This window comes from Triplophysa dalaica, chromosome 14, assembly GCF_015846415.1.
Source record: "Triplophysa dalaica isolate WHDGS20190420 chromosome 14, ASM1584641v1, whole genome shotgun sequence".
NCBI lineage: Eukaryota > Metazoa > Chordata > Actinopteri > Cypriniformes > Nemacheilidae > Triplophysa > Triplophysa dalaica.
Window position 1 is genome coordinate 7,917,305 of NC_079555.1, and position 16,983 is coordinate 7,934,287.

The 16,983-nt window shown below is 37.6% G+C and overlaps 1 protein-coding gene across 5 annotated transcripts; it reads left to right on the top strand.

The window, feature by feature from the left end:
- Positions 1 to 3,353: 3,353 nt before the first annotated feature.
- On the top strand, positions 3,354 to 14,502 carry skor1b (SKI family transcriptional corepressor 1b). Of its 5 annotated transcripts, none has more exons than XR_008908818.1 (8): positions 3,354 to 3,537; positions 9,088 to 10,855; positions 11,463 to 11,559; positions 11,645 to 11,755; positions 11,830 to 11,904; positions 12,786 to 12,860; positions 13,241 to 13,311; positions 13,890 to 14,502. XR_008908818.1 is itself a non-coding variant. In XM_056766238.1 (8 exons), exons 1-8 carry the CDS (start codon positions 3,533 to 3,535, stop codon positions 13,985 to 13,987), a joined length of 2,304 nt encoding a protein of 767 aa, XP_056622216.1. In that variant the 5' UTR covers positions 3,354 to 3,532; the 3' UTR covers positions 13,988 to 14,502. The 5 variants fall into 5 exon arrangements, 3 of the variants coding, with proteins under 3 accessions (XP_056622216.1, XP_056622217.1, XP_056622218.1); XR_008908819.1 differs by having other exon boundaries at positions 13,893 to 13,999; XM_056766238.1 differs by having other exon boundaries at positions 13,237 to 13,311.
- The last annotated feature ends 2,481 nt before the right edge of the window (positions 14,503 to 16,983 follow it).

Genomic DNA, 16,983 nt, shown 5'->3' on the forward strand with positions numbered 1-16,983 from the left:
TGATAGCTTGCACTTATTGCCCCTGTGTTTCGCTGCTGTTGTTGTGATTGTTGCTATGTTCCCGGACTGTTTTGGTACGTAACGCGAATGAGATTGATGTCACGGGTGAGTTCTTGCCTTAGTCGCTACAACGAATCAAAGTGAACGGTTCTTTCGGTGGATGTAATTTACTTTGAATTGAAAGGGCTGCTGTTGTTGACTCTTGGGTTATGCCAGTGTCCTCGGATCAAGTCTTTGCTTTTAATTACTCGGCATCAACACAACCTGAGTGCATTGACTAATGCCTTCAAATAGACCTTTTTGTGAAACTTCATATTTTAAGTTGTCTTCAATAGCATTTCCAGAATATGGTCATATGGGCTTTTGACTTATCACACCATAATCATCGCTTAATTTTTGACTCTTTTACAAGGGCAGTTTTCCCAAAAGCAATACTTCTGTCATTTGTTTACCCAACAAAAAATATATTTTTAGAAACGTATCAGATGTTTAATGTTCATACAACGGAAGTCAATGGGGTTCGATGTTGTTTGGCTACCAATGTTCTTCAAAATATCTTCTTTTGTGTTCTGCAGTAGAAAGAAAATCACAGGAGGGCGAGTAAGTGATAAGTTTAAAGCTCATGATGCTATAATGCAAATATGTGTGTGTGTGTCGACATCTAGGGAATGCGAGAAACAAGAGAAGGTCATCTTCTGTGTGTTGGTTGGCCTGTGGAACAGATGCTGTTTGTAGACCGCTGGCCTTATTTACACAAACTAGTCACCTTAACTATGACATTAGGCTGGTCATTAGAGGACCAATACACATCTCTCCATAGCTATTTAAAGTCAAGACCCCTCACATGCATAATTAATCTAATGCTAACAGGCTATATACCCTATAATTTCATTCTCCTACTGATATCACACCTTTCTTTTTTAAGGTCACGGATGAAAAATATCTCTACACAATCTTTTCATGAACAATTTTGTATTGATTACAAGTATAGGCTAGCTACATATGGGACAGTTACAAAGTCCCCTGAATCATATAAATTATATAAAAATATGATAGGGCAATCCCTTTAAAGGGACATTTCAACCCACCAAAAAATTCTTACATCATTTACTAACCTTCAGGTTTTTCCAAATCTGTATACATTTCTTTGTTCTGATGAACACGTGTTTGGTTGAACACAGAGAAAGATATTTGGAAGAATGCTTGTAACCAAACATTTCTTGGACCCCATTGAGTCAATGGGGTCCAAGAAATGTTTGGTTACAAGCGTTCTTTCAAATATCTTTCTCTGTGTTCAACCAAACAAATAAACGATACAGGTTTTGAACAACTAGAGAGTGAGTAGTTCATGACAGAACTTTCATTTTTGGGTGAACCGTCCCTTTAGGTGTTTCAATAGTGATAATCTCATAAACAATGTAAAGGAAACTAGATGAAACACCAAAAATAATTTTAAACAGATGAAAAATATGACTTTACTTTGGACTTTCTCATTGAAAGTCCACTCTTGCGCACTCCCAAACTTGTTGTCTTCATGGATGTACACACACACACACACATTTCAGTTCCCCCAAAGAACAACAGCCTCTAAAATGTGTGTTTATTTTATCTGTGCATTTGTTATACACTTTGTTTTAAAAAGTCATGTATGTCTGAACATCTCTACTTAATCCCATATTCTTTGTTCTCTACGAATGCAGAAGACACACACATCCCACCTGAAGACCATTTGAAGATTAGGCTCCACCTCTCCCAACACAGAACTTTAATACCAGGAGTTAATTCAGTGCCACTCCTGCAGGGACAGATGATGATGAGGACGAAGAGTAGATGAGATGGTGACCTGCACTTTGGTAAGGATAGCCGATGGCGTCACCCCACGCGCTTGCTCTCTTCTGCATAATTATAAGCCCTCAAGAGCCTTTCCATCTGTATGGAAATGCATCCTCCACAGCTGGAATCCAGCAAAGAACTGTCCTTTTACTAATAGTTATTATCTCTGTGGACTACCCCTCTGATAGACCCTACAAAACAAGCAAGTCGCATCTTTATGGTAATGCTCTGCTATAGTATACCAGCGCCCCGGGCATTGCACGGGCTCAGGCGCCGGATTTCATTACTATAATTCCCATTATCACTGGCTGGGGCTCGTTCTGTGATTGGCACTATTGGCTAACACGCTGAGGTGGGGCTCTTTTGGTATAATATTCAGCATGTGTATCTGTGGTCTCCAAAAATTGCTCGCAACAAGGTCGTGCTACTCTTTTAGAATATCCAGTTTGATTTTACAACTACTAGGAAACGTTTTTCAAGTTGCATTAAAGAGTACGGACTCTTGGCGTGGTCGTGTGGTCGTTTGTGTGTGAGTGTAGAATGATTGACAGCTGTGTTTGTGTGTGAAAGGCTTCGGGATGGCCTCACCGTCACACTGCCTTTTAGCACCTTTGTTCCCATCTTCTCTCCTGAGAGCAGGTCTCCACGGCGACAGATGAGGCCCTGCTTGTGACAAAAGGCTTCTTGTGCTCTTTGCTGTTCCGGACACATACGCACATGGCAGATAACCTCCATAATATCTACAGTTTCTATGCATGATATACGTTTGAAAAGAAATTCAGCTGGGAAGATTTGTGATGCTCCGGCGATAAATATATGCTACACATGTGCTTTATATAAGCAGTCATGTTTGGAACACAAAGCCCTCCTGTTGTAAGATAAAGTGACATGCTTTATAACAAACAGCAGGTGTAAGACAAAGTGTTATGCTGTGCAGCAGAAAGGTGCGTCCGTGTGAGAGTGAGAGCTGTTGGGACAGATTTATATGGCGGAAGATGAGCATCCTGGGTAAGAGAGGACTGATGTCTTGTTTACACATTAGCGGGTTGAAGAAACCCGTGCTTTTACTCTCCACACTCTCTCTCTCTTTTGACTCCTGAGATTTCCCTAACATGCGTTTCTTCTGCTGTGTTCTTCAGGCTTGGCACTTGGCCCAAGCAGAGACATTTTCTGTTGAAGTCGATGCTCTCCTGGTCTCTTGTTTGACCTTGACCAGCTGTGGCTTTAGTATGGTTTAAATCCACACTTAAAAAAGCAACTGTGCTACATCACAATTAGTTAAAAAGAGATTTGATTCCCAAAATAACACAGCCAGCGCTGTGGAACTGAAATTGGCTGTGGTCGGCAGTCTGGGAGCTCTGAGCTGTGTTTTACTTTCATGGGAATAAAACTATTAGTATGTAAATCTGTAAAGTCCCCATTATTAAACTGACCCTTTTAGCTACCACTCTAATTCTGCCAATCTACGCTCTCCTGTTTCCCCAACTAGCACTGCTAGTGCTTTTTTTATGGAGTGCTTAACTCATATTAGTCACATAATAACTCCATAGCCATGCATTATGCAAGTCAATAAACAGAATGCAGCATAGTTTTTCTTTTCAGTTACTATGGACGGTTTTATGTAAATCTGTGTGCTTCTCTCTTACAGACACACACACTTCTTCAGCTGCACACACACTGCATCTCCCAACACCATCTAATGAGGTGATGACCAACCACTTGTTATAATTGCTTTAGACTCCTTTTAATTTTCAAGCTTATTAATCATATGTAGAGTTATTTAAAAATGCATAAATTAATCTTGGATTAAAAAGCCGATCAAAGCCTCAAAACAATTAAAGAGTAAGGTGAGATTTCCCTAGGGCTGGCAGTTTTATTTTAATGGAGTGTTCAGGTGATTATCACAGTTTGATGTGCAGCCTGTGATTAATGTAGGAATACTTAAATGAGTTTTTCTTTCCTTTCTGTCTTGTAAAGGTAAGCATGATCCACGTAATGACCCTCCTTAATAAGTTGATTTTTTTGCTAACATCATGAATAACCTAGGATGGACTTGGAAGCGGGTCTCAGACTAGTTTTATTGTTAATTTGAAAATTGGTTCAGATTTGGAGAAGCAGAAAAGGTGCTACAAAAGGTTTTTCATGGAGATGAAACATTTTTGGCTCCCTAAAAAACATTTAGGCCTACCCAAAGGTTACCCAAAAGAACCATTGTATTTCTTTTTTTATTCTAAAGAACCATTCTCTGCTGCAAAGAACCTTTTGTGAAAAAAGGTTCACGTTTGTTAATAAATTGTAATGTAATTATTTGGTTTTAGAAGTTACTCGATTGCTTTTTCCTATGTTTCTATTTTAATCATTGTTTTTAACATCAAATGGGGAAATCAATCAATTCCATTACTTTCACCGCTTTTGTTTCTGCAATTTTAAATCTTCTTGTGGAGTCCGAGCACAGTGACCCTGTGTCAAGGGAACCAAGAGTGACAAGTTCGTTTTAAAGGCCTAGTTTGTTGTGTACCTAATTTTCTGAGTTGACAACTAAAATTACCTCAGCTGCCAGTCACAAATGGTCACCTGACTACATCATCTGATGACCCTATTCTGACCCTTATAGACAGGACTGAGGAAAGACACAAAGCAGCACAAACCTATTAGTTTGAGCACCCCTATCAATAATACAGGGAACTTTCTCAGCCTGCTTAAACAGCAGCCAGAGCAGCTTCTATGTTCCACTCATTTTTTATCAACTCTTATTTAAGCCCCACATGTTTTACAAATTATTGAACTTGTCTTATTCATTGACTGTCTTTTGCTGGATCGTTTATAGTGGAGCCGTTTTCATTTTTCCGTTCATTACGCAGACTGCTGCGCATCTTTTACATTTAAGTCCGCCTGAGTTGAGACTGTGGGCCACTCCTCATACACAACTATTACCCCGACGCCTATTTCAATGTCCAGTAATTAAAATGTCACCGTTTAATTTTCTGGCCACACCAATCCTTTTGGAGCAATCCACCCTTAATAAAGGATCTAATCGAAAGGCTATTTCCAAGTGAAACAAAAAAGCGTTCACACGCGGGCCAAGTGTGTTGAGCTAGTGGGGATCGATAAAAGAGAAGAGGATTGATTTGTCCCTAAAATTAAATTTATTGGGGTCATGGTTTTATGCTGGTAGCCTACCTCTAGAGTGTTTACTCTGAAGCCCGCTGCTAAAGCGAATTTTAAGTGATTATCTTCTAGTCTATTGCTCATATTTAGATGTTTGGCTTGTAACTTTTAAAGAAAGTTAAACTGTGTCTACTTTTACCCCGCAGGCCATTAGCATGTCTAAATGAGCTGTCTATCAAGAATGAATAAGGGGTCAGTGGAACCTCCCTTACGCTTTAAAACGACACGACACGCTTTCTCCTTGTTCTAATCTGTCAATATGCCATAGCACGTGCAATCCAATAGTAATTAACCTTGAAATATTGCGTTTGCTCAGGCCCTTTTTGCTTGGACATCACGGAGATATTTTTTTATCTGTCATTCCTAAAAATGTCCATTGTCATTCACAGTTTTGTCTGACTTTGTAGTAAACCCCTAAACTTTAAATTCAGCAAAATAGAGGCTTTAAGTGCACACATGTAACTCCAGGAAATTCGTTTAAAAATAACATTTATTGGGCATCAGTGTGCATGGTTTAATTTAAAATAATACATTTCGAAAGTTTATTTTTTACCTTTGTGATTTATTTGATTATTATAATGCAGGAGAAAATCTTAAAATAGCAATTTGGGGAGACGCTTTGGGTTAGTGTTTTTACGCTTTTGAATAAAACATTTTTTATTTAATTTTATTCTCTATATAGAAATGTTACTAAAAGATATTGAAACATATTTCCCCTTTTTATGTTTACCTTTTCTTATGCTTAATATGCTCTTTAAGATGCCGGTGTGTCCCCTGTAGAGGAGCAAAGGTTCTTTTGTGTCAAATCAAATTTTTGGTCATGGTCAGAATTTGCTTCCCCTTTTAAACAGTCTACGACATTAATTTGACACTTTCATTGCATTGTTAGATGTAATAAACCTGATAGCAATTTTACAATGAGCCAGGAATTTTTTTACATTAAAACTCACAAAAAAACAGCTCTGTATACTTAGTAGGCTATATGGGACCACTTTTTGATGTCCTTATGTTATTCAAATTGCTTCATGTGTTAACCTCATTTGTAAATCGCTTTGGATAAAAGCATCTGCTAAATGTAAATGTTCATGCCATGCTGCGATAGTTCATACTTGTTTTAGGATTATTATTGATGTTATGTTATTAAATTAATTAATTTCCATTAAAAGATGTAGTTAATTTGTTTTCCATTCTACTATTCTGGAATATTTTTGAATGTTTTGTTCAGACTGAGGTCTCAAATTTCTTTAAGACTAACAAAAGGGCTAAATTAAATATCTTGCGACGTGTCCGGTTTCCGACCTTCCCGAATCTAACCATGACGGATGCGAATAAGAAATAAAGGATAACAATATGGCATTCATTTCGGTCCCTGAATAATTTAAATGAATTGAATAATTACAGTCCAAAATGGTAATTATTGTTGGCGAGAAAGAAAGTCTCTTGCCTGTGAAAGTCAATAGCGCTGGGTTGGGTCGCATTACTCCAAACTCCCTCCCCAGGTCCTCCCTCCGCCATCAATATTGCAAAAAGTGCTCGTTTTCAGATGGCAAGCATTCTAGAGACTATCAGTTAAACTGCTTGATAGTTTAATCTAAACTAAATCAAATATATAAAACTTTCTTATAGACGCAATAAATGAAGGGTTTGTTTACCTGATATGCTGCATTTAATGGCTCCTGCATATCCCACACTCTATAGGCTATCGAATATAGTTGATTTTCGCGCTTTATCTGATATACCCAAAAGAGACACACTTTTAAAGATTTTAGAGCATTGGAACACGTAAATTACATTTATTGTTCGAAACAAATTATTGCTCCTAAAAGTTAAACTAACCCGTGGGAACTTGAGCACATGCGAGCAACTATACACCCCTAACCCAGACCGATCCAAATAGCCCCCGGAGACATTGTTTCCTTAGCATATAATTCCCCCGGCGCCATGCAATTTCAATAACAGTACTATAGTTTATTTTTAAATAGACACTGAATATAGATGAAAAAGCTCGAGGCTATTTTCTTTATTCACCTTTGTCTATTCACTCTACACTGTTTCTTATAATTCTCATAATGTTCATGCGCAAAACGAATAAATTAGGAATTATTCACATTAAAAAATAATTTACGACCCAACGACAATTTATTTCCGGAATACATTTCTCAAAACAAACACATCAGTGTCTGTGGATATAATGGTCCGGTCAGACATATGCACGAGCTCGTTGTAGTGGTCATGGTCTAGATCATTTCATCGTTTTGTAAACCTCAGCTTTATTTCATTGATATTCACCTAAACTCAACTTTCTGCGTGTTTATCTTGCTATGTGGTTTAGATAATCTGAAGATTTAAATACCTCGCCATCTAACCAATTAAGTACGAAACGCATTGAACAAAGATCTGAAGAACTATTTAAGTAGATTCTTTATTTTATTAAAGACTCGGATCAACACATACCCGTTCCTCAGAAAGCACCTCAATAGTTCCCAAATCGAACTTTCACATTAGCCTAAACAGTCCGCTTCCTACATAGAACACACACCACACGGTAATATAAACTCTTTCTAAATGCCACACAGGCTTCCGCACACATTGGCAGACAAGCAATCACTTTCGTGTGTTAAAAGATCACGTGGTGAACTTTAAACGTCTCCGGGCCTCAATGACAGCACTGACTGTCGTCCCCATTGGTCCCGAAGGCAAACAGTTAATGTAAATATGCTGGCGCTAAGTGGGAGTGCCTCGCTATTAGTTTGGCTGTCACTTGAACGTTGTCGAGTGTCTTCAGTGGTTGTGTCGTTGAGGTCCGCACTAGCATGTGGTCACCCTCCGTGCGCACCTCAACATTAGTCGCGGGAGAACAGAGTGGGATGCGAGAACACGCACTAATAGGCCTGAGAGGAAAACACTGAGAAAGCGCCCGTGGACACTTTATATCGGATCAGCGGGATTCTGAGACGCCTGATAACCAGGACGATCTAATAGAGGACAAACAGAACGCATTCATCCCAAGAAGTGCACTGCTTCGAAGACGCGTTTTTGTCCGAAGATATCAGACACTTCGCATTCTTCTGAAAAGGTGAGATCCGTATATATTTGCAATGTAAATTCTTACGGTTTTTTATAGGCTGTTTGCTCCGAGACAAACTGTGGCGAAGAACTGCGTAGCTGTATAGCGATGAGGTTGCAATAGCCACCATTCGTCCCAATTAAATCATTCTTAACAAAATTAACATCTTGTTATGAACGAACTTAAAATAAATAAGCGAAATGCGCATGCGCCTTCATTTATTAAATACAATCTAAATTATAAAAAAAAGCCGTTGGTTTTTTGTGAATAATGCGCAATTTACCGCGTTTAACTCACTAGAAAAATTAAAGGGTTTGTATCTTAATTGTAGTGCAATTTGTTTTATCAACAGATAAACACAATATTTACTTATAATAAAACGGTTTAGAGGTCCCTGCACCTTTTGTTATTCTGTTTGACATGGGTAAAGGAATATTTTACCCCCCTTTCCTTAATCCTTGAATCTGACATAAAATTGCTTTTATCAACACAGATTAAAATGGTATCGTAGGAACAATTTTATTAAGGTCTAATGCTCGCCACAGAAAACGTCCACAATTTTGATGCAGAAGAAAATAATTTAATTCCCGTTAAGATTATGTTCTTGATATTTAAACAAAATATTAGGATATATAATTAATTTTCATAAGGATAAATTAAAACTGATAGAATGGCCTTTGGATGCCTTTGATTAAGTAACCGAGGTTTTATTCCAGCAAATTTCATTTAAATATTTCATTTTTAAGTATCATTTGTGTAACCAGTTTAACACATATAATGGTGAAACCATGGTTATTTTGGAGTTGCCGAGGTTTGTATTGCAAAAAGTATTTTAAAAAGTCGTAGAGGGAGGCGTTTAGACTGCAAGTTCTCGTTATTTCTAATGTTTTATTGTTTTGTTTGTGTATTATGCTAATGTGCCAAAATCTTAAATTGATTCGTTGTTTTATTCAATTCACAAACATTTTATATTGGTCATCAATATGTTTTATATGCAACCTTTGTAACCTTCCTCGCAGATTTCCAGGAATGGAATCTCTCCCAAATCCGCTGCCGGCTGGAAGAGACTCCAGCTGTTCCCCGAACTCTAAGCAAGACCTGCAGTCTTATTCTGGCCCACCACTAAAGCCGAACCAAGTCAGTGAGACTTCTTTATACGGAATACCGATCGTTTCACTAGTGATAGATGGACAAGAGAGACTTTGCCTTGCCCAAATATCCAACACCCTTTTAAAGAACTACAGCTATAACGAAATCCACAACCGGCGTGTGGCCCTGGGCATCACTTGTGTCCAGTGCACTCCGGTCCAGTTAGAAATCCTCCGGCGCGCCGGGGCTATGCCCATTTCATCGAGACGCTGCGGAATGATAACAAAGCGAGAGGCCGAGAGGCTCTGCAAATCGTTCCTTGGCGCACACAGCCCCCCTAAATTACCCGAAAATTTCGCGTTTGACGTGTCACATGAATGTGCATGGGGGAGCAGGGGTAATTTCATTCCAGCCAGGTATAACAGCTCAAGGGCGAAATGTATCAAGTGTTCATTCTGCAACATGTATTTCTCGCCAAATAAGTTCATATTTCACTCTCATCGCACACCGGAGTCCAAATACACACAACCCGACGCTGCAAACTTCAATTCGTGGAGAAGACACTTAAAACTGGCCGATAAAAACGCAGCGGATGATGTGTCTCATGCCTGGGAAGACGTAAAAGCCATGTTTAACGGTGGCAGCCGCAAGAGGACGCTGCCAATCGGTGGGTCTGGCAGATCATCCCCACTTGGTTCGCACGGACCTAGAGGTCAGCCACAGGGTGAACCGACTGAGGTGCCCCACAAAACTTTGCGTTGTGAGGATGACAGGGGGAACGTGACCGTGCCAAGCAGCATCCGCAGTTACCCGGTCATTCCGGTGCCTAGCAAGAGTTTTGGGATGCTACAGAAAATTCCACCACCTCTTTTTCCACACCCATATGGTTTCCCAGCGTTTGGACTGTGTCAAAAGAAAGACGATGGTGTTGTGATGGGAGACACAAACAAAACGAATCTGTCAGGTGTTTTCTGGCCGACCCCCAAGGACAGTCCCTATCCCTCGTTCCCGATGTTTTGGCCTACAACAGGCAGTTTAGCCATGCCAACCTACCACCATGCCCAACCAAAGCCTCCGTCTGACGTGTTACTCAGCAGACACAGTGAACTGGACGTGTCTGAGCAAAGCGACCGAAGCACCAGCACTCCTAAAGACAGTTTACTTGACAACGAACGGTGCTCCAGCACTCAGTCGATCCGGAATGATGATGAGAAATCCGGGGACGAGAGCAGGTCAATAGAGGGGATTCCAGCCACAACAAGAAAAATAAGCTACATATCCGCGTTCAGGCCGGTGGTTAAAGATGTTGAGAGTATTGCGAAACTATATGGCAGCAGGGGTCCATATTCTGGTTCCCGGTCTGGTTATATGTCACCGGATTTTTTAAGCGAAAGTTCTAGTTATAGGTCAGCATCTCCGGACGTGGACAGTGTAGACGATCCGGATGTGGATGTGGATGTAGAGTCACACAAGGTAGCCGAAGATGAGGAGTGTCTGCAGCTGACTGTGGATGACCGAAGAAGCCCCCATGTATTGACCGTAGCTCAGAGTGAGAGGGTTAAAGGTCAAGATCAACAAAATAACCAAATGCACATCAAGACTGATACACACACGACAAATTCAAGTGAAACTCGACCGCCTGGATTGGAGAGCCTTGGAAAGCCGTTTGAGAGCAATAAACACACAACGCGCTTTGAGGTACGTAACAAGATAGCCTTCATCACCCCTCATCATTTCATAGACTTTGTAGTAAAAGCGCATTTGATTAGTTTCTTTTTTAACAAAATTGTTTGATGTTTGAGTGTTTTCATTTAATGATAAAGTGTACATTTAGATTTAATCAGATTAATACAGCTAGTTATGGATTCAAATTCTTGAATGAGAAATAAATAATTAAAAAACAATATCCGCTCCACTAACATATATTATCTTTACTTGTCCTAGTATATATTTTGTATTTATAAAGAAAAATATTGTAAATTGTAATCAAATTGTATTAACTATTTATCTAATTTTTATAACTAATTCGATTAATTATTGCATTATTTAAACATTAAAAAGGCGGGGATGCTCCTGGATTGTGGTCATTTTTGTCTTGTTGGTTTCATTATTATTATTGTTTTGAGTAAATATAGACCTCGATATGTAATCTTAGTTTTAAAATGAACATTAAAAATGTTGAATGCGAATGTTTAATAATCACATTCAATTTAACGTTCTGATGTATCGGGGGTCTCGAGGGTCTTTACGTATAAAATCGTTTAAACTGTGTATAGTTGCAAATAATTGTCTTATTTTTTTACAGGTGTATGCGCGTGAAAGAGACGAGCAAACGCATCAAATCAGCGCCTCTTATTCTGGATCAACTGCCACTTTCCAGCGCGAACAGATTGCGTCGAATGGTATGCTTTTTATTTATTCAAGACGCCTAGTTTTTTATTTAAACATTCCGTTTGCATATTTTTTAATTGTTGTTCACTTGCTTAGTTAAAGACATGCACGAAGAAGAGCCATCGTCTACAGTGGAGGAGATGGAACCCAAAATTCATCAGGACCAAGCCAATGTCCCTGAAGAGCGCCTGAAGGAATCCAATGATGGTGTGTCCCGTTTACTGTAGCGCGTAATTCAACACGTTCTGTTGACTTTCTTACTGTATTAGTTGTGTTTGCAGATGAGGAAGCGATGCGCAAAGACGCCAGCAGCAGGGCGTCTTCGATTGAGAAAGACATAGAGAACATGGCCAAAGGTATTTTATACGCTTCTGCTGAATTTTATTTATTTAATTCTCATAATCTGTTGTTCTTTCTTACACTCAACACACAATAGCACAATGTCTGTTGAAGATGAGATGGCACTTTTGAAATTAAAATACAAACCCCCAGAGAATACATGTTTAAACTCATATATTAGATTAAACATAGGCTAAACTGAACAAAAAAATACTTAGAGAGGTAAGCTGTAGGCTATAATAAAAATAGGAGTTATCAAATATTTTTTACTCCCTCAGAGTATTTTACATAACATATTAATATGCATTCCACTAGACAAGAAAAGTTTTCATCCTTCTGATTTGTTTTATTGTATAGCTATCTTAATTCCCATAAAACTCTTACCTATTTTATGATAGTGGTGCAGGAGTCTCTGCTTTGTCCTCTATGTTAAGTTTTCACTGTTTTCAAAAACAAGTTATCTGCATAATCTTTGGTTTCCAGGATCTTCCAGATGTGAAGATCTTTCCAACAGGGGCTTTATGATATTAAGATCTGGCTTTTTACTTAAGGGGCAATTAAGGGATTTATACACAACTTTGACAAAAAGCTATACAGCATAATTTGTCCGCAGGGATGTTAACTATTAAACAGAATGATTCATGTAAATTCTTGTTATTTTGTCCTGTAGGAAATATGTAAATAGCCTTTTTAAGGGCAATGGCATATTTATATATTTCACAATTATATTTAACAAAATTAATCAGTTACAGTGAGTCTTCTCTTCAAAAGTTTTTATCCCTATGTATAACATAGTTTGTTGCCTACCTATGCAATTAATAAATAATTCTTATAAATTTCCTTGTCGTGTGAATGAGAGGTCAATTTATAACATTTTGATATGTTTTTTTTTTAACAGAGGAATTGCAAAAACAACTTGTGGAGCAAGTCGAGCTTAGAAAAAAGTTGGAGCGTGAGTTCCAGAATTTAAAAGGTGTGTGTTTATATTCAGACTTGTGAATGTGGTCAGAAAAGGAGAATTTTGACTGCAGAACATGGAATGGAATGTTTTACTTTATTTTCACTTATTCAAAATATTTTAAATATACAGTATATATAAGTAAATATACAAAAATAATTCACATAAATGTATATAAAGTTTCTTTGTGTTTCAAAGAACTGAATATTATATTGGATATGTTTTAGTTATTATAAGCAGATTGTGACAAAGGTGCTTTTCCATTTTTGTAATGTGAGATTCAGTGTAAATGTGCAAGTACAAAGAATGCTCTACAACTGAAAATGTCCTTCTTCTAACAAAACAATGTACCCTTATAATTATTATTTAAATATGATAAATTTTTTCTTAGACAGTTTTCAAGACCAAATGAAAAGGGAACTCTCATACAGAGAGGAAATGGTTCAGCAGCTCCAGATTGTTCGAGGTGAGCATTCAACTTCCAGTTACAGTTTAACACTTAAACATCAGCTTGATCAGAGCTGGTCACACACTTATCTGGTCCTTTCTAGAGTGTAAAAGAGAATTTGTTGAGTTTTATATCACTCTACGCTGCGTGTAGGCGCATTTCATTTATGTCTAAGGGAGTTTCAGAGACAGAAGGTTTATTTGTTTAAAAGCCTCAGAAGTGGATGCCTTTTCAAATGTGTACATGAAAAGAGAAATGCAATCTTTCACACCTGAAATTTCCTTTGTCTCTCCTGTTTGTACACTTTGTGCAGTGAGTTCGACCATGAAAGAAAGATTTGCTACTGTATGTTATTCAACAGAATTTAAAAGGTATTGATTCTAGCAAAGCCAAAGAAATGTTAGGGAAACTCAAGGACTTGAAACATTTCTCCGGGAAGTATAAAGAAATCCTTCTGCACATCTACACACATGAGTAGTGCCAGATTGAGCCATAATATAGCGTGCTATTCAGCATTACAGCAGTTATTGAACACACACAGTAAACAAATTTTCACATGCAAGTTTTGTTTAAATGATTCATCCACTTTTTCCTAGAAGCTCACGACGCGCTGCACCATTTCTCGTGTAAGATGCTGAGCCCTCGCCACTGCACTGGGGCCTGCACCTTTAAGCCGCCTCTTCTACCACCTTGATGCACATCATCCATTCAAGACATGAGCTTTCTTTATAAATACTGCTGTGTCAAATAAAATGTTTCTCTCTGCAAAACACTGTCGACCTTTAGACCTTGAATAAGCAAGTGTGTACTGTAGTATTTTAGCTCTTACACTGTAATGAAGTCATTTTCATTTGCACAACAGTGTTTTCAGACTCACTGTATGTACTGTATAATTTATATAAAGTTCTAGAAAGTTGCATTATAAAAAATGACGTTCCACTATAAATATTATCATCGGCTGAAACCACTGGTATTAAATGGCTATGTGCAATGCATATATTTGTTCTGTATCCTGTGATACTCTTTTTGTTAGTGATATGTTAGAACATTTTGTTCGATTAGATGCTAAATTATTTATGGTTTTGTATTCTTTTATTTATTCCATGTCCATGTTGGTTGTTTATTCTCATCTACAAATTTGTATATTATGGATGTAAAGCACTTTAAATTGGCAGTCCTTACTCCTGAAATGTGGATTAAATGATCTTGTTCGAGAGTCATTATTTTGTCTCTTTCCACAACAATGAATTACATTACATGTTTACTTTTGTGAACGAAAACATATGTCAGGTATTTTTAGGATGTTATTCATGCACCTATAGCTATAAACGAATTGCTATCAGTATAATTATATTAATCTTACATTTATTAATAAGGTATATTTATATTTACTTAATGTTTTTATTAAACTATTTGACTGGGAATAACATACCTTGGAAAGTGGTGAATGGCCTGTCAGAATCAAGTATTTTAGAGCTCTGTGCACTCAGAAATAAAGACAAACCAGAAGAAACCTAGAAAATGTTGATGCAATTGTGATGTAATAACAAATTATGGGTTATTCATCTGTAGAACAAGAATAATCAAGAATTTTATTTAGACTTGAGTTTACGTTTTTTTATGCTATAAAATATACAACGTTTTCCCCTATAAAGGCAGGATTAGAAGTGGTTGTAAATGCTCAACTCTGTCTTCAGTTCCAAAAGATCAAAATTGCACCACATGTCTGTCAAGTTCATCCAATTTGGGGTAAAAGTATTTATTATTCTCCATGTTTAGGCTGGCTGATGTCTGTCTCCTGACAACATTTAACATTGCAATTAAGATTAAGTCTTTTCAACATTTTGTCAAAAAATGTTAGTCACATGAGTGAGAGCATCTCTTATTTGAAGGGATACTTTACCCCCCCAAAATAAAATTCAGTCTTAATTCACTCCGAATTACTCTAGTTTAGACAAATTCGGCCGATAACTAAACTTGTAGCCAATCAGCAGTCAGTTGCACAGCAGGGGTGTGTCAACAACGGCTAAGAGAAATCGGATACCCCGCCTTTAAGTTGTTCCACACCTGTATAGGCCTGCATTTTTTCTGATGAACACAGATACTAATATTTGGAAGAACATCATTCCCTTCCATAAAATGGTAGTCAAAGGTACCCTGGAACTTCCCTAATTCTTCAAAATATCAGATTTGTGTTCAACAGAACAAAAAATATACAATATTGATTTCCTACTGTAGCAGTGAATGATGTACCAGAACTGAAAATTGCTAACATTGTTCCAAATATCTTTCACTGTGGGAACAAGTTGAGGGTGAGTAAATTATGCCAGAATTTTTATTTTTGGGTGAACTGACCCTTTTAGTTATTGGGGTCTCTAAGCCAATCAAGTTACACACAACAGGAAGATGTTTGGAGTAGCCCAGCTGACAAAAAACAATAGAACCATCACATAAATTCTAAGGCATTTATTAGTTAGGACGATACGAATTATAACAACGTTCTCTAGACTATGTACTGGCAATGTTGGGCCATAGGCCTACTGTTGGGATGTTATCTGTTGGATGATGGGGACGCTAACAAATACTGTTTTGTATTTACGAACTGTTGTCGGTCGAAGTGTTAACGATCAAGTCACATTTGTTGACGCAAGATGGCGGTTTTCCGAGAGCAAAAATAGCTACCTTTGATAACTCTGATTAGCTATAGAAAATAATCAGTTTATAATCAATCAACGGTAAACTGAGTAAATAAAAAGCATTTGTCCATACTCATCAATATGGACCTACAGAATGGTCCTTTCAAGAATAAACATCTAATAGACTTCATTGAGATTTAAGTCTAATGGAATCCAAAGATCATCAGAAGAAAGCCAACTAACTGAAAAATACAGAATTATTCGGCTTTCCAAATCAGTTTGCGCTATCATCAGTGGAATCTGTTATAATTCAAGGTGCGATTCTGCCATCTAGTGGACACCGATTTAAATAAAATACAGAATGAGTGTATGCTACTTGTCTTCTAGGCTGTGGTCGAAAAACTAGTACTAAATTAACCAATCGTAACGTTTTATTTCAACGTGTAGTTTATCTTAACTTTCAAAACAAATGAGGAATGGTTTAAGCAAAAGATTTTGGGTATTAAACAATGCAATGTGAAAATATTTGACAGCTGAAAATCGTTTAAAAAGTAATTTTGTAGCACTGTTTTTCATTTACTGGGATTACTGTCTGAAAGGGGCTATAGCCTCATAGTCTACTAGTAATTAACTGATAATGTTACAATCTTTTACTCTATAGCCTATGTAAAATTTGACAGTTGTGGACGATGCTCCAAAGCTGATGTCATCTGGAGTCCTCGCAGGTGTAGTTGTCATCTTTTCACAGGTGTTGGGTCATCTGAAGTTTGGATCCAGCATCCAAACTAGTGCAAAACAGAAAGAGAACAATTAGCGTATCTCCTGTTCATAACATTTCAAGCAAATATAATCATTTGCATCTGACGTATACAGTTGTGCTCAAAAGTTTACAAACCCCTTGCAGAATCTGGAAAAAGTTGGAACGTTTGGAAGAATAAGAGGATTTTTTAAAATTAAGGTTTATTTTTATTTAGTCCTGCCCTGAGCAAGTTATTACAGTAGATAACAATCAGTGCTGTCCACAAAGTTAACACCCTTCATTTAAAGTCAGTTG